The sequence below is a fragment of the Malaclemys terrapin genome, chromosome 3 (assembly GCF_027887155.1).
Source record: "Malaclemys terrapin pileata isolate rMalTer1 chromosome 3, rMalTer1.hap1, whole genome shotgun sequence".
NCBI lineage: Eukaryota > Metazoa > Chordata > Testudines > Emydidae > Malaclemys > Malaclemys terrapin.
Genome location: NC_071507.1, coordinates 959,118 through 978,015, shown reverse-complemented (window position 1 = coordinate 978,015; position 18,898 = coordinate 959,118). Strand labels below are relative to the sequence as shown.

The window sequence follows — 18,898 nt, the reverse complement described above, 5'->3', positions numbered from 1 at the left end:
TCTACAGTAAGCTGCCACAATCAGCACATAATTGACCTTCCCTCCTTACTTACCCATGAACAGGTTGCCATATTTTAATTTTAAAAAAGGAGGACACTCCACGGGGCCCCAACTCCGCTCCTTCCCCTGAACGCTCCGCCCCCTGCTCCTCCCCCTCTCCTGCTTCCCGCAAATCAAATTTTCGCGGGAAGCCTGAAACAGGGAGGCAGCAGGTAAGCTGGGGCTGCGTGCGGCGCGGCCTAGTCCGGCCTCCCTGGCCGAGCGGCTCCCTCCAGCAGCCGGGCGGCCCAGGCCAAGAGGCTCTGACCTGGTGTCTCCCATCCGGCTCAGCTTGGGCTCTGGGGCGCTGGCCCCTGGCTCCCGGCCGAGCACCGCCGGGCCCTCCCTCCCTATTTTCCCGGACATGTCCGGCTTTTTGGGATTTCCTCCCGGACGGGAATTTGAGGCCCAAAAAGCCGGACATGTCCGGGAAAATCCGGACATATGGTAACCTTACAAGGAGAAGCAGGACTATTTTTAAAGGAATAAAAATGGGCCGTGATTGTCACAACTAGTGACTAGTGATTCTGTGAGCCGAGTTTTTGGGAGCCCAACTTGAGACACCTTAAAAAGAGGACGAATTTCAGAGGCAGGTGGCTCAAGCCCTCTCAAGGGGTCTGAGACACTAAGGGCACAGCTGTCCAAGAACTACTGAGCTCTGATGGAGAAAGGGGGAGCATGCTAATAGAGGGCAAAACATTTTTGGCATTCAAACAGTTGCTATCCATTCTGAAGGACACAATATTGCATGTGAACTGGTGGCAAATGAGTCACAGACATCGACTTTGTTCCGTATCTAAGGATATCACTAAATACTGCCAATGCAATGTCATTGTTTCCATAGCAACTAAAGCATTTCAAATGGAACAGAGAGAGACTAATATAAGATAAATGGGGGGCATAAACATGATATGTGATGGCATGGTGTTGTGTGGTGTTAAGTGTTAACGTCCACTACTTTTGGATGAATTGCATAATTCATTAATAACTTCACCATTGATAAATAATGAGGTCATTCCAGACCTGTGCAATAAAAACTTTATACCTCCCCACCACAAAGTCTCCATTTTTGTAATATTTTGTTTTCAAATTGAAATTAAGTTTTAAATTGTTTAAAATCATTTTCTCCTACCAGTTCCCTAAAAACATGGCTGGTGAGGAACTTGGATGCATAACGCTTAGCCTAAAGTTTTGCCATCAGTTAGAGAATATTTCGATAGCAATCTGGGTTTAGTAACCAATACCACTTCTCACTACCTCCTCACTTTGTACACAAGGATTACAAAGAATTTTGCAAATGTGAACTAATTAAGCCTTACAACAACCAACAATATTGTGTGTAGAAATACACACACAAATAAAATAAAAGAAAAGAAACAATCTAACAAATGTACATATTTCATGCAACTTATTTTTGAGAACCATCTTGAAAATAGCTTGTAAGGCCCTTCAAGCTGAATTCTTGGATATAGGTCATAATTGCAGATAGCACATGTAATTTTCCTCGTCTATAACATTCTCCATCCACACACAACATTTCAGACGCGAGAATCATTGCTCTATAGAATATGATGTAGTGCCGAAAGCCCAATAAGTGTTTTACACTTTCTGTAGGTCCCTGATCCCCAACATTAGAAAAAAGAACAGTAATACAATCTATCTTCCTCACCAGTGTTAAAATGCTGTGGCATGAACTCAATAAGGATTATACATGAGTTTTTGCTCTCACAGGCTTTTGGATCACTTTATTTTTACAAAGTAATCTGAAGTCGGGTGCCAGGCTAACATTCACCATGATAGGGGGAGGGTTAGCTCAGTGGTTTGAGCATCGGCCTGCTAAACCCAGGGTTGTGAGTTCAATCCTTGAGGGGGCCACTTAGGGATCTGGGGCAAAATCAGTACTTGGTCCTGGCAGGGGGCTGGATTCTATGACCTTTCAAGGTCCCTTCCAGTCCTAGGAGATAGATATCTCTCCATATATTTTAATGTAACTGCTCTTAAAAAAATTCCAAAGATGTAGAAAAAAGCAACCAATCATGAAGTTGAAGAAGATTCAGAATAATTCCAAAATATTTCACCATGACTAAAGACTGAGAGGTAGGTCTAAGGGAATCTACGGTGTCAAGACTAAACTAGATAGTGGGAACTACAGACAGTGTTGTAGCTTGCTTATCAAGACGACATAAAAAGACCAGTGGAAGTAAATATAGGTAGGCGTTAACATCTTTTCCTCAACAATTTAAAAGGTACTAAAATTATATCCAATTAGAGAATATATGCTGACACAAGAGCATCTCTATTATTAAGGTTGAAGCCTAACCTTCCATTACACTGGTCTACAATTTTTGAGAAGTCGTCTGCTTCAGAGATAAAATGTGCTATTTATTATGTATTTTGATGTGCTGAATTCAAATATGACAATTAAAACAACTGATTGGCTACTGTTTCTAAGATATTTAAGGTTTTACATTTTATGTCTATGTATAGTTTGTAGAGAGTAGTTTTAATCATAAATTGTAAACCTAGATCTTTTCATGTGTTTATGGTTGCTTTACATGATAATATTTCACCTGTCCTGTTTATGTAACACTTTAAAAATCAGCAAAAGGGTTATATAAATAAAATTTACTATGAAACAAACTGGGCGTATAGCTGATGGAATGCTTGGATAATGCACAGTCCACTTTTTCTTCTTTGACACATCTTTCCCAACTGGAGGCACCATGCAGAAGTAACAATTGCTGGTATGATCTGTTGGCTCTCTCCAAATCATTGGCACAGCAAAAGGCATAGATTTCCTTTTCCTGTTCAACCACTGGCGAAGATTTGTTGCACAAGTGTTGCAGCATATGTGTGGGACCCACCTCTTGTCCTGATCTCCAATTTTGCAGCCAAAATAAAGGTGATAGGCTTTCTTAACCATAGTGGTTATACTGCGCTTTTGTGATGCAAAAGTCACTTCACCACAAACATAGCAGAAGTTATCTGCACTGTTCACACAAGTACGAGGCATCTCTGCTCACTTTTGCTAAACAGAAATGTGTCCCTTTGCAAAATCAAACACTGACAAATAAGAGAGCACGACACTGTATGATTTCTAGAGCTGATCTAGGGCAATTTGTTCAGCAGAGTGATGTAAGCTTCGTTATGCTTGCATCATCCATGACTTCTAGGAATAACATGATGCAATTCATAGCATGTATGACGCAATACCAGCTTCAGATTGCATCATTCATTGTTTTGCCTAAAAAGCAAGTACTGTCCAAACCCAGTCATAGATTTATTCATAGATCCAGTCAAAGATGTATTTTAGTCATTTCTGGTTTAAATTGAGATCCCTTCCCTTTATAACTCACTTATCCTCCGCCATTCCCAAGTCAAGGGTCGTATATACTGACCCAATAGCATATCTTGAAAACTAGAGCCAATCAACAATTTTAAGCATCATTTTCGTTCTCAGTGACCCAGAATTAGTAAAATTTGACTACATTTATTTCAGAAGCATTTTGGCTGTAGAGCACTGTTATCAGCCTTAGGATTGTGGTTACCAACACCACCTTAAATCAACCTGAAATTTCACATGCTTGAGTTTATGCCAGGTTAGAGTTTCCCCTAGAAGGTCTGAGGCACATCAGGTAAGGCATTTGGGAGATTAAAAAACAACAAAACTTCCTGGCTTTTCTGGTTTTAAAAAAAGGGAGGGGACCGACCATGCACACCTCTTATAACTGACTTGTCTTTTTGCTTCTGCGTCTTCACAAATGGAGCTATAGTATTTGCCAGGGGTTCTCAAACTTCACTGCATCACAACCCACTTCTGACGACAAAGTTACTACATGACCTGGGAGGGTGGGGGATGAGGGAGGGAGCCTGAGCCCTGCCACCCCAGGTAGGGGTGGAGATCGGGCTTCAGCTTCAGCCCTGGGTCCCAGTAAGTCTAATGCAGGCCCCGGCGACCCCATTAAAATACTTTGGGATCCTGAACCACAATTTGAGAACTGCTGGTATTTGCTATATGGAACTTTGTTTTGTAGTAGGAGAGAACAGGGGACATGAGAAAGTCTTTTCAACCAACCTGCTTTAGCTTAAGGAAGAACTAGGCACAAGCTTTATCTTCAAACATTTGTCTTTTCAATGTCATACAAAGCTGCCTCTGAATTAGATACTATCTGTATAGCACAGAAGATCAAACATCAGTTAAAAGAAAGGCAGATTTTATTATGCATCTGAAATAGAACATTGTTTCATATTTCCCTCAGTCAGTCTACCTTCCATCACAATAAAGCGGATTGATCAGAGGCCAATAATTAAAGTGTAGGATTTAAATGTAATTATTTTATATTTAAAAATATAAATCCTTGAAGATTTTTGCAGCACTTACCTCAATTACCCTGGAGTCAAAGTCTTCATAAGTTTCTGTTGGGAGAAAAGAAACAAATATGTACTTCATTTATTTGCTCCTAATTATCAATACAGCACTAGGGCGACCTGTGATGACAGGTGATATAATATTACAAAGGGACAAAGCTTCTTATACAAATTAATTTATAATCCCTGCAGCATGTAGACTCTGGGCATGGCTTGCAATTTATATACACTAAACTAAAGTCCACTGCTTGTTTTCTTTAGAATGATCTGCAAAGATATTTTTAAATGATCAAATTCATTTAGAAATGTATGCTCCCTAAATTCAAAATAAGACGGGCATTCAGTACATTTATAGAGTAATAACAACGAGGAGTCCTTGTGGCACCTTAGAGACTAACACATTTATTTGGGCATAAGCTTTCATGAGCTAGAACCCACTTCATCAGATGTACCTATAGTTTTCCATTTCAGGGTACACAAAGTTCGGGTTTGTTGTGGATTACTGGCCTCTGCCCTTTGAGAAGACCAGCATGCATCATGCTGATAACACATTTGCCATGCCACCTCACTGAAACAAGCCTATCAAGACAAGATCAATCCTGGGAGGTTTTGCTGTTTGCTTACAATACAACATAATTCTGTAAATTTCTTAATATTCTTATTTTATTTCCCATTGGGTAGGATAAAATATCAAGTTTTGGAACCATGCACTATTGTTAAAAATAACATGGAACTTGCCTTGTCAGCAAGGTTGTGTAGTACGATGTCAGAAGCAAAGCACACATCTTACAGAGCAGAAGGGGGGGACGCATAGTGAGTCTAGACTTCATGGAGTTACAATATAAATGGAACAGAGGTGTTAAACGTACTAACCACGTATCTCGTTCTAATTATTTGGGGCACTCAGCACATATTTCTACACTGAGGAGAGCAGCTTCCTCCTGCTGAGCATGGAAGCTCTACAGTTGCACAAGACATCAGTACAGAATGAGTTTTGACTGAAGCCGCTGGTGCATTGGAACTATGGTGATAACAAACTACAATACTGCGATGTATTTCAACTTCAAATGTCAGCATTCCATTTTTTTGTAAAAACATGTTAAGTTCTAGTCTTAAATTAGTTTGAAAATTTAAAATTAGAGAGTTGTGAAAAAAAAATAAATTGTGACATTTACTTAAATGGAACAAACATGTTCCCCACCCCACCATACTTGTAACACCTCAATAGTTAAACAGACCTGGTTCAAACCACTTACCTTTTCCTTCACCCCTGCCCCAGAAACATCTGGGCTCAGACTAAGCTTGGAAAATGCCAGATCAAATGGCAAACTTGTAAGTTATTATAACTTTAACTTCTATAATTAACACCAGATCTCTCTCCAAAACAATAATTTGTTTTACATTAATGCCTTGAGGCTCCAACCAAAACCAGGATCCATTGTGTAACTAAGAGATGGTCCCTGCCACAAAGATCTTATAAATCAAAATAGCCAAGACAGAGTGGAAGGAGGAAGTAGAATTATCTCCTTTGTAGAGATGGGGAAAAGCGGTTACCTACCTTCCCGTAACTGTTGTTCTTCAAGATGTGCTGGATACATGTCCATTCCACTGTAGGTGTGCGTGCACCCCATGCACGGGTGTTGGGCTAATGGACGCTGCTTGTTAAAATCTCTGGATCTGGGTGCACGCGTATCCTACGTGTGGAATTCACATAGGGACCAGCGCTTGAATTTTATTTTCTTCAGGAATTTGTTCAGATCTAAACTAGGCCTGAGACCCCCTTTTGCTTTGGTGATCAGGAAGTAGTGGGAATAGAAGCCTTTTCCCCTGAGGGAAATTGGAACTTCCTCTATGGTCCCTGCCTGAAGAAAAGATTGCCCCGTTGAAGGGCAATCTCGTGACAGTGGTCCCTGAAGACGGACGGGGAAAGGGGGCGGGATAGAAATGAACTGGATGGCATGCCCCCATTCCACCATGATTGAGACCTACCAATCTGATGTTATGTGGCCCCACCACTTAGGAAATGAGATAAGCGATTGGTAAATAAAAGATGGGGAGCAGATGGAACTAAGGTGGCTGGTACACTCACTGTCCTTGAGTATCCCATCAAAATGCCTGTTTGGAAGGGGGTGGGTGGATGGTATGAGCCCACTGATGCTGAAGAGGGCCATGGTGGGCACCTCCTATAATCCCTTTCCATTTTTCTTGGTGGATTTTGGGATCAGGGAGCAGAACTCTGGTGTCTGAATGGCTACTGTGGAAGAAATTGCTTTCCCCCCCCCAATGACTGGAGTATAGATTCCAAGGGATTTGATTGTCGGTCACCCTGGAATCTCTGAGGCTATGAATTCTGTCATCCATTTTCTCTGAAAACAGACAGGGGCCTTCAAAAGGGAGGTCTTGGATCGTGAGTTGGACCTCTAGGGAAAACCCAGTTGACTGCAACCATAAATGCCTTCTCATATCCAAACTATCATCCAAAACTGTTTTGGAGGGCAGTTCTGGCGACCAGTTTACCCTCCTCACTCATCGCTGCAAACTCTTGTCTACACTCCTCGGGTAACTTGTCTTTGAACTTCTTAATGTTCTCCCAGAAAGTGAAGTCATGGCGACTCAGGAGTGCCTGCTGGTTTGCAATCCTGAGTTGCAGCTTCCTGAAGAATAAAGCTTGCAACCAAACAGATCCAGCCTCTTTGAGCCTTTGCTTTTTGGCGTGGAAGCTCGATGTCCCTGCCTTTCCTGCTCATTGGCAGCTGCCACCACAGGAGAGCCTGGGGAGTGGGTGGTGAGAGTAAAAATGTTCATACCCCTTAGAGGGGACAAAGCACCTCCTCTGGGCTCATTTGGCTGCAGGGGACAGGGGGGAGGGTGCCTCCCAAAGAGCCATGACTGGCTCCAGGATGGTTTCATTAACTCGTAGAGCCACCCTAGCCAGGGTCATCGATATCAGGATGTCCATCAACTGGTGAGACCTTTCGGACACTTCTTTTGCCTGAATGCCAAGTACAAAGGCCACTTTTTAAAAGCTGTTGATGGGCTCTGTGGTGCTCTGACATGGTGAGTAATTTGAGGGCCCAACAGCCTCAGCTGATGATAAAGACGAGGAGGCAGCAGGCATTTGACGTGGTTGCTGGTCCGCAGCTTGTGGTGGAGAGGCGGCTTGCATGAGTTCCAGCTGCTCGGAACCTGTCTCCGTAGCAGATATGGGAGAACAGTACTCTTGGTGCCCGGAACCAGTCTCTGCACCGGGGTCTGGAGGGTAGTGCGTTTGGTGCCTGTGTCTCCAGTGCGCCAGGAGCATTGAGGGCAGGACCTGGCTGGAGGGGGAATGCCCCATGGTGACCAGAATGGCCACTGGTATGGGTCTGGGACCCCTCCTTATCCAGGGCATTGACCTTTAGCTGGGGCCCAACATTGGGTTTGCCATATGGCACCGTGGTGCCAATGACTCTGATAGGGGGGCGGGGGGAGGAGAGTGCTGTGTCCTGGATGGGACAGAAATGACCTCACCTCTGAGCATGAGGAGTCAGATGCCTCTGACAGAAGAGGGGCTGAAAGACAGCCTGAGCCCAGGGATGACGGTAGCAGGGAAATAGAGGAGGCTTTCCTCTTGACAAGACAAGCTTCAGGGGAGGCTTGGGTAACCGTGCTGCAGGATCTCAGTGCAGTGAGCTATGAGCCCCAGGCATTGGCATGGGTTGCAGACCTTCTGCTGCCAACAATACCAGTACTGAGTGACTAAACATGTTTCTTGCAGCTGCATATGTGCCTGGGGTGGCTGGGTGCGGCACTGCCTGCTGGCTTTGTTAATGACCTTTACGGGAAACCTCAACAGACCTGACACAGGCTTCGAAGGTGGAGATCCCCCTTGGGAGGTGATGAGAGTTCCAGAGATGGCCTTTCTCACAAACGCTTTGTGGAGTGTCTGCCTCTGTCTTGCTTTGGTACTGACACAGAAGAACAAGAGGCAGAACCTGAGGAAGGTCCGAGTCTTTTCTTCAGTACCAAAGAATGGGACCAAGGAACTGCAAACATGTCGGGTGGGGTGCTCTGGACCAAAGCTGATGTAATTGAGGCGTTTTCCCTGTGTGACGACTCTGATGGGGGTCTAAGTGCTGCTTCCACGAGCAAGCCCTTAAGCCTCACCACTCTCTCGCTTTTTGGGCAGGGCTTGAAGCTTTTCCAGATGTGACATTTGTCACTAATGTGGGATTCTCCCAAACATTTCAGGCAGGAGGGATGCTGGTCACTGACTGGCACAGGCTTTGTGCAGATCCTGCAGAACTTAAACCCTGATGAGCAAGGCATCATTCCAGTACTAGTCCCAGTACCAAGAAAAAAGGGTCAAGAGAGACCAAAATCAGACACCTAGCCCTAAAATTATCAAAAATTGACTAAAACTAACTATAGCCAACAAGCTACTAAAGTACAGATATGTAGAAAGCGGAGTGAGGGAAGTACGTGAATCACTCAAGCCTGGATTCGCTCTGACAACCATCACTGGCATTAAGGAGGAACTGAGGTGGGTGGCTCCGCTCTGACACCAGCCCGCAGTGGCGTATGGTAACAGAGGGTGCTCAAGCCACCTCAACAGATACTGCTGAGAAAAACAAGTCTCTGATGTTTGTGCCCGAGTGTGCGCATGCCTGCCATGGCCTGACATGTGCAATCTCTGGAAGAAGTAGTGAGGCACAGAGTGGTTAAGTGACTTGCTCAAAGGCAGTCAGTCTGGGGCAGAGCTGGAGACAGAACCCAGGTATCCTGAAATTCAGTACAGTGCCTTGACGACAAGACCAGCCTTCCTCTCTCAATTCAAACTGAAACTCTTGGGGCACCATTACTCAATTCTTGAGAGATCCAAACTCTGTACTCATTCCAGGACCAAAGTTGCATACTCTATTCTTCCGAGCTCTTCACTGTTGAAGAAATGCTGCGGGAATAAACAATTGTGCACAGTATGTTCCAGTGACGATCCATTTGTGTATTTCATCATTTGCATGCATGAGCTGCCCACTTGCATAACTGTTACTCAGATGACTACCCTAAGTGAACTGAACATATATGCATTGATTGGAAACGGTCATATTGCTAGAGGATGTAACAATTCTATAAATGGCTCCCTTCCATCATGTCTACACTATTCTCTAGTATTATTTTAGAATATTTTGAATGATATAATATTAGACAATCTACGATGATTCAAGCAAGCAACCATGAGACTTATTTGATACAGATTTCTATACAACTACAGGGAAAAAAGTCTTGTCACTTCAAATCAACCATAATATGTTAGTGCAATACTTTAAAGGGTATTCAATTTAAAGGGCTGCCTGAAACATTTCTCTGTAAATCAGTCAAATGCAACTATAGCATCATTTTTCTGCCCTGTAGGAGTCAGGAAGCAATCTTTACAAAACTAAACATTTCACATAACATTCATAATTTAGTCTTTTCAGAATGGTGATAAGAAAACACTGGCCAGGTGTGTGCTACACCTGGGGTACCAAAGGGCATGACCCTTCTTTTTCCCATATAAATTATATGAATAAATTTAAGCTTCCCCTCTGCAAGTTACTTTTGAAAACAGAATTCCATTTCAGAAATGTCTCATAAGGGACAAAAGCAAATCCAAGAGCATGGCAGAATTTTGAGTATTCTGTACCATTACCCTCTGCTACTGCTCACTTGGCTCATGAAAGCTAGGGCAGAAAGGATACAAACGAAGCAGAAATGCAGTCAGATCCTTTTGACTGGCCTGTGCTCTAACACCCACTTTGGGGAAAGGAACAGTAAGCAAGTCTCTTTGGCACAGCCTTTGGCAAATGCCAAGATTCACTTTATAAACTCTAACAAATTCTCCTGGTGATGGACCTTGCCAATAGGACTGGTCACATCTTTACCAAGGTTCCTGTTTCAGAACTTACTGAACACTAAATTAACTCTCTTATCTGACTATTTTAAACATTAATAATAATTTGTTTCTGGTTATGCCCACAACAAGCTGTACTCTTCCTAGCCATGAAAGACGCACGGTTCCTGCCATGAAGAGCTTACATGCTAAAGGAAAAGGAGTCAGTAGGCCTCTCATATGGCAGGTGAGAGAATTTTCAAATACCAAACCACTCTTAAACAAGCATTTGTGGAGCTAAGCTTCTATAGATGGCTGAATCAGACAGCACAGTGAACAAGAGACATGGTTACCAACAGCAATTCTTGTCCTTAATGCATTGCCTCCACAGAGCCACACTGCACATACCTGGCTGCAGAACCTGTCTGAGCAGAACTTGGCAGTGCGGGCGAACACACGGCCCTCCATCCCTGCCTTCTATAGAAAGGTATAAATAACCCACTCCTCCTAACCTTCCCTCAGGAAAAGGCCTTGCTGACCGATTTATTTTCCCAGTTGAGTCATTTCACCACCTTACATGGCAGTATGAGAATGTATACATTGCCAAAACAGATGCTGTCCCAGCGATTAGCTGTGACGTTTGGATTAGGCTTGAAGTGACCATTCTGATAATCTAGGATGATCCGCACATCACAGGTCTGAAAATGTCACCCAAGGAGCCCTCCATCAAGCCTTGTGATTGAGCTAGAGTGCGTATTTTAGAAAGATGTCTAATCTTGTCTTAAAGTCTTTGAGAAATGGAAGATCCACCATTACCTCTAAGGCAGTGGTGGGCAACCTGTAGATAAATCTGAACAGACAGAGAGGCATAACCTCACAGAACAGTGAGGTAATGGTTCCAGTTTCCATGGTTTTGGTGCAAATGCACCCTTGGAACATTATATGGCGTCCCATGCAGCATATTACTGGAAAGTATTGGCAAACTGGAAGGAGTTTATACAAAACAAAAACCCACAAACTGATTGGGGGGGCTGAAAGAAGTGACTTGAGAGAAGATTAGAAAACCTCAATATGCCTAATTTGGGAAGGGTTCCGTGTATTCTGCAACCATTAAATTTGCCACAGAATCCATCCCTTGCTGCAGAAATATGCTCCAGAAGCTAGACTTTAGTTTAGGAAAAGAAATGATGCTACTGGCTCTTATGGGTGTGAAGAAAACTTTGAAAACATCAATCAAGTTTAATAGGTGCAATTACATCTGAACCTGCAGAGAGCCTGAAACAATCCTGCAGAGAAATGTGAACTGTCTGGTAAATCTCAATGGAATATTACCAGAAAAACCTAAACATGACAATATAAATGTCAACGTTAACTGTTTCACAGACATTATTCTGCTGAGTGTTACTTGTTTTCATATTTAATTTGTTAAAAACTTTTTTGTTCTAAATGAAGCTGTTGTAGAATTTCTAGTTACCACAAAAGACTGTTGGAGAGACTGTAGGACAGTGGTGGGCAACCTGCAGCCTGCATGCGTCCCATCAGGGTAATCTGCTGGCGGGCCGCGAGACATTTTGCGGACGTTGACCGTCAGCAGTCACGGACCCCCACAGCTCCCAGTGGCCGCAGTTTGCTGTTCCCAGCCAATGGGATCTGTGCGAAATGGCAGCCAGCACGTTCCTGTGTTCCGCCACCTTCCACAGCTCCCGTTGGCCATGAATGGCAAACCGTGGCCACTGGGAGCTGCGGGGCGCCGTGCCTGCGGACGGTCAATGTCCACAAAACGTTTCGCGCCTGCAATTAGCTTACCCTGATGGGCTGCATGTGGCCTGCGGGTTGCTCACCACTGATCTAGGACATGAAACAGAATTTAGCCTTACCTTGCCACAAACTGCACGGGGCCTTGAGGTTGGGTAAGAGGTTTAAATATGCAAGGCGATAGCCTTATACTTATCTCCTATAATTTGTATTTCTAATATGACATTTTATTAGCTATTCTTTCCTTGCTTATGCTAACATGAAATCTTTATTTCTGTTACTAAGCTAATGGGAACACTACAAATATGGCTACATCTTGTACTCAGGGCTGCTGAGGTAAGACAGACAAAAAGTGTTTTCACATTTTAAGACTCACAAAAGTTTAACTGAGAAGCAGTCAACTAGTGCTGAGCATTAATGTAACAACTGTCAGTCCAGTTACGATTACTAACTCTTCAGTTTAACTGCCTGGGTTTGTGTATAGAAATTCTTATAGTTCCTAATATAGAGGAGAATAATTATAAAGAAATTTAAAATGCTGAGAAAGTATGGATTCTTCTTCCCCTGCCTCTCTCTAAGAAGGTAATTACATTCACTCTTCTTACCTCCATTAGGACCTGGCTCAGGGGGTCCCAGACTGACGCCTCCCCAGGAATTTCCAGTCCAGCCTCGCTCTCTCTTCACCTTTGTTTTTCTTCTCTTCTCCCACTCATCCCTCTTCCGGATAATTTCAAACTGCACCTTCTCCTGCTCCTCTTTGTCTCGTTGACCAATTGTCTGGACTACCCCACTTTTCATCATAGGAGCATTGAGACCAGGCCAAAGGAAACCAGAACGTCCTTAAGAAAAGCAAAACATGAAAAGAATTCCCTCGCATTTAATGCAAAATTAAAGATTAAAACGCAACAGTACATAAGGTGAATCTAATAAAATGGATGTTTTAATATTCACTTATATTTCAACTGCTTTTCACAAGACAGAATTTGTATTAAAAGCTGGAAATTCAGCTATGTGAAATGGAGCATCATTATCAAAATCACCTAAGAAAAAAGGAAAGAGAGAGAGAGAGCGCTCATCTCACACTGTCGTAACTCCAAAGAAATTAATGCCAATGTGCTAACTGCACTGTTTATAAAAAGTATTACAAATAGGGTTGTCAGGCATCTGGTTTTTGACTAGAATGCCCTGCCCTGGCTCCACACAGCTCTTGGAAGCAGCCAGCATGTCCAGCTCTTAGGCGTAGGGGCAGCCATGGGGGCCCTGCGTGCTGCCCCTACCCCAAGCGCTGGCTCTGCAGCTCCTATTGGCTGGGAACAGTGGACAATGGGTGCTGCAGGGGCGGTGCTTGCGGGGGGCGGGCAGTACACAGAGCCCACTGTCCCCTTCGCCTAGGAGCCAGACATGCAGGCCACTTCCAGGAGCTGCCTGAGGTAAGTGCTGCTGGGCCAGAGCCCATATGCTGAACCCCCTCCTGCACGCCAACCCCCTATCCCATCCGTGAGCCTCCTCCTGCACCCAAACTCCCACCCAGAGCCCACACCCCTCACCCCTTCCCGCAACTCAACCCCCTGCCCCAGCCCTGAGCCCTCTCCCGCACCCAAACTCCCTCCCGGAGCCCACGCCCCCTACTGTACCCCAAACCCCTTATCCCCAGACCCATCCTAGAGCCCACACCCCCAGCCAGAGTCCTCACCCCCCTCCTGCACCCCAACCCCCTGCCCCAGCCTGGTGAAAGTGAGTGAGGGTGCAGGAGAACGAGCGATGGAGGGAGTGGGAGATGGAGTGAGCGGGGGTGTGGCCTCGGAGAAGGGGCGGGGAAAGGGTGTTCGGTTTTGTGCAATTAGAAAGTTGGCAACCCTAATTACAAACCAAAAACACTATGAATAGTAAGAGCAACACATTTATCAGTCCTATAGTTATTTATGTATTTACCTTCACCAATGAACTGGCCTCTATTGAGATCCCTCCTGATCTTTTTCTTGGTTCGCTTTCCTCTTCCCTTCCTTGCTCCAGCACCGGTCTCTGCCAAAACCCCTTTCCACAGCTCATCAGCTGTCACTGTAATGAAATGGCTTTTGTAAGTATGGTATCAGAATAATTAATATTGGTAACATTACTGAACAAAATATTCAAGATGATAACCCTTAGGTGATCCATTCTGGGAATGCATAACACCCCTCCCCCCCCATTAACGCCCATTTAAGCAAGCTTGTATCTTCTGCCTGTATCCTTCTCTCTCACCACTACTCTCTTTTTGGCCCTGTGTGCATTGGGTCGCAAAACAAATTAATGGAACTCTGTTTAAACACTGTTCAAAACAACAATGGTTTCTAACATGGTTTGCATTGCCACTGCAGAGGAGGTGAAACCACATAAGTACTGTGGTAAGGAAGGTACCCAGGTGAGCACAGGGTTTAAAATCTATTTTGAATTTTGTTTTTAAATCAACACCGTTCCTAGACAGTGTAATGTTTTAATGGCCTTGGTAGCACAAGACAGGAACAAAACAAGATCATTCGCTAGTAACTGACATTGGCAATAGCAGTAACTGCTCTCTGTGACACAGCGACCCATTGGTGCCAGCTGGCAAAGAGTTCACTGTTTTGTAACAGCAACTCCTAGCAGGCCTTACCAAATCACTACATCTAGCACACCACTTCCATGGTATTTATTCATAAACGATATCATCTGACAGCTCTCAAGAAAGCTTGTGGCATACTGATCCTCTCAATCATTGTGAGATATACGTACGGATGACATTTAAGAAGCTGTGAATGATGAGGAATGATTTCCCTTTACAAAAACCATGTTGACTCTTCCCCAACATATCATGTTCATCTATATGTCTGATCATTCTATTCTTTACTATAGTTTCAACCAATTTGCCTGTTACTGAAGTGAGGCTTACAGTAATTACCAGGATCATCTCTGCAGCCTTTTTGAAAAATTGGTGTCACCTTAGTTATCCTCCAGTCATCTGGTATTGAAGGTGATTTAAGTGATAGGTTACACATCACAGTTAGTTCTGCAATTTTATATTTGAATTCCTTCACAACTCTTGGGTGAACACCACCTGGTCAAGGTGACGTAACACTGTTTAGTTTATCAATTTGTTCCTAAATCTCCTCTATTGACCCCTAAAATCTGAGACATTCCTAAAATTTGTCACCTAAATAGAATGGCTCAGGTATGGGAATCTCCCTCACATGCTCTGCAGTGAAAACTGATGCAAAGAATTAATTTAGCTTCTCTGCAACGGTCTTGTCTTCCTTGAGTATTTCTTTAGCACTGTGATTATCTAGTGGCCCCAATGACTGTTTGGCAGGCTTCCTGCTTCTGATGTACTTACACATATTTTTGCTGTTAGATTGTGTGTCTTTACTAGTTAGTCTTCAATTTTTTTGGCCTGCCTAATTACACTTTTATACTTGCCTTCCAGAGTTTATGCTCCTTTCATTATATCAGTTAAAGCTTTCATACACTGATGAAATACAGGGTTCTCCCACCCTTTACATCCTTCCTTCCACCTCTCATTAAGGTGTGATGCTTTACAGAGCATCATCATAGAACTGAACAAGACACATTCAGAAAAACAAATTAATTTCACAGCCTGCTGTATATCTTGTCTGGGCACATCTGCTGTGCCATAAGGCATGGGAAGTAACCATCTTCACGTTCAGACCAAGACCTGAAAACATGGCTTGCATGCATTTTTACTAACTGAGGTTACTACGCTACCATTACATAAAGCTGAAACACAGGTCTTTTCTAAAAGTCAGGATTTTTTTTTTTTTTTCAAAATTAAAACTCAAATGATGTGACGAAAAATATTCACAACATGTTATAAAGCCAGTTTTTCTCCCAACTAGGCCAGAATCCAGTAAAGAAGATAATCAGGAATACAGTCAGACAATTGTTTCAACTCCTGAGAATGAATGAGCCTGACTATCAACAGTGACCTGGAAACAACTCTCAAATGCCTCAGCCCACAAGAGACATCACTACTGTAAATTAAATCTCCTGTCTCAGGCTGGACCACATTCTGGGTTTCTCTCTCTAAAGTAGCAGTCTGAATACCAGCAATCAGAGGAAGAAAAATAGTTCAGTTGGACAGAAGCGACTTGTCTAAAAAGCAACACAAAATAGCTGCTGAAGATCCCCAATCATGGAAAGAGATATCCTGCCTTATTCTCAATACGGGCTCACAGATCCCCAGACAATGGCACCAGTGAAGTTCTGCAATGCAGAAAGCAAGGGTGCAGCCAGCACAGAACGCCCATAACCGGCCATTGCCTTTACTCATACAGTGTATTTGTAATTCCTGAGGATACACATGCATCTTCCTAACGATTTGTGGCTTATCTTTATTTTGTATTTATTTAAATTCAGTAAGATAAGGCTGGTATGTGCCGGCTTCATTCTCCTACTGCTAAAATAGCTCCAGTTGCAAAGCCTCATGTTTTCACAAAAATGTTAATAGGATGCAATACATAGATATGGTATGCTATAAAGGTTATATTGCCACGGGCTGCAAAAGGTGCATTATTTGTTTGTGGTTTTGTGCAGGTCAAATTTTTTAATACCCCATCTTGTGACACCAGACTGTCCTTGGACCACAAGCCCAGCTGTACTTACTTTGGAGGGAGATGAAAATTAGAACACAAATTGGTAACACCCAAACATTATCTAAGATTGCAGAAAACCTAACATCATCGCAATTTTAAAGTCCAATCTCTCACAATCTACCAAGATTAAAGACATATTTCTTAGCTCATTTGAAAAGGAAGAATCCCAGCTCCCCCAAAGCATAAACAAAGAAGAAAGATTAGCTGGGGATGTGGAGGGAACCACACGTGTATCAATAGTAGTATTTGTGAGAGAAGTAGTTAATTTCATAGAAAGATTAAATATTGTTTAATAGGTGGAATTTTTTCCACTTGAAAACAACTTTTGCTGAATACTGTCTGATGCCAAATCAGTCATGTAGCAGATTTTAACAGCAGGGACTCAAAGAAACTAATAGTTGATACATTTTTAAAAAGGTTAGTGAACATGCCATGGTAAATGTGTTTTATTCCAGAGTAGTAATGCTTGCTAGCGCCATTATAGTTGGAAATCTATATTCTCTTTATAAACTCATCTTTATAGGGGTTCTATAACAAATGTTTATTTCTAGGCCAACCGTATCAGTTTCAGCTGAGAATACATTTTTATGGACACATTTACTCTAAGTGTACAAATATTTTAGCTATTTGTAAGTCATCACACACACAAAACCCCCTAACAGTTTTGCATTTCAAATACTTTCCCCCATCCCCCCCAAGCAAATAAAAGGGGATTCAAAAAAATTAAAATGTACAAGTCGTTAGCTGAAATATGACATCGTGTCTTTAGAGACAATGGGTTGCTTGGTTTGTAATGGGATATAGAATCTTTAGGTAACTGATACTGGTTTACTCTGGGTCCAGATGTATAACAACAAAGACAAGACAGAGCTTTTTCAAGGGCTGGCCCAAGACTGTGGAATGAACTCCCACAGGAATGAAAGACCTTCCCCTCTAAGTGCAAGGTGCATTTGTTTGCCCTTGCATTCTTTAAAAAACACATAGTATCATGTGTACACACACACACACACACACACACACACACACACACTCTCACTCCACTGTGTAACTTCTTCCGCCTAGGTAGAGGAGGAGAGAACACTATGATAGACGTTAGTCACATTGCTTAATGCACTAATGAAAGGGGCTTGGATACTACAGTGCTAAGCATGGTATAAGAGCATATACAGAACAGAATTACCAGAGATTGTTCAGGGACCACAGTGAAACAAAAGTGATGGACTCATTCTGCTTCCTAGTAGAATTGTTTTTCACAGTCCACCACCACAACTGGCAGCCTTGCTGACAGATTCAGAAAAAGGTCATGTATTGCCAGAGTACGGAATGAGTAACTTACCCATCTACAGAGGTGGCCTTCTAGATCAGAGCTGAGGTTACAAATTGGAAAGAGTGGGGAAAGAGGACTGTATTTATGCTGTAATGAGAAGAGGATTTCAGCCTCCAAAGTGGTCATGGCACCTAACAGGAACACTTAAATTCACAAATCTTTCTAAAACAATCTGCTGAGATTTAAATGTTAGCTAGTATACTTAACCTTTCTACCAATTACATACCTGCTACTTACTATGCATGTGTGCAATTAATGAGACCATTATACTGCATTTAATTTTTAATATACACATTCTTTCTGACACAATTTAACTGCCCTCAAATCAATAATCTGCATTGAAGGAAGGTGTTGAATAGTCCCATCACTGATGCACAGATAGCGAGAGACTATTTCAATCAAAGAGAACTGTTACAATCTCAATGTCAGAAAAAATTATCTTCAGAAGATGGTAACTTTGTTCCTCCAAAACTAACCAGTCAAAATAATTTGTGGTTGTTCTAAATATTAGCAATTCCTTTCACCAGGAGCCTTGAAAACCCCTACTCATTTGTTCTTAATGCAAAACACACCCAATTTGCATGATCACTTCTTCAATTTGCACTTACAGTATTTCCCATAACATAAATGGCAATTTCCTGCAATAGCTTTGGGAGATGGTACTGTATTAAGTGTATGTACCGTTGTGGGCCAGGGACTGTGTGTAATTCCATGGGGGAGGAGGACCACAGTTCCTCCAGGAACTAAGATCAGTGGAAGGTGATTAAACTAATCCACTCAGGCTGTAACACTTCCCAAGAGGTACCACCTACTGAAAACGTTGCCTATACTGCTTCAAACTGGATTCTCCAGAGACCAAGAGATAAAGAAAGGACTTTAGGATAAATAGCCTCTTCTGGATATGCCTCCTTGAGCTGGACTTTACACCCTATAGCG

At 42.9% G+C, this 18,898-nt stretch overlaps 1 protein-coding gene across 1 annotated transcript in view; it reads right to left on the bottom strand.

Moving 5' to 3' along the window:
• The window catches only part of MRPS5 (mitochondrial ribosomal protein S5), an 85,522-nt gene that overhangs the window by 34,109 nt on the left and 32,515 nt on the right, over positions 1-18,898 (bottom strand). Inside the window, exons 3-5 of the mRNA XM_054023185.1 lie at positions 13,943-14,068; positions 12,616-12,849; positions 4,421-4,455 (exon numbers count right to left, since the gene is read on the bottom strand). Of these exons, the coding sequence (XP_053879160.1) occupies positions 4,421-4,455; positions 12,616-12,849; positions 13,943-14,068 (395 nt within the window). The remainder of the gene's footprint in view (positions 1-4,420; positions 4,456-12,615; positions 12,850-13,942; positions 14,069-18,898) is intronic.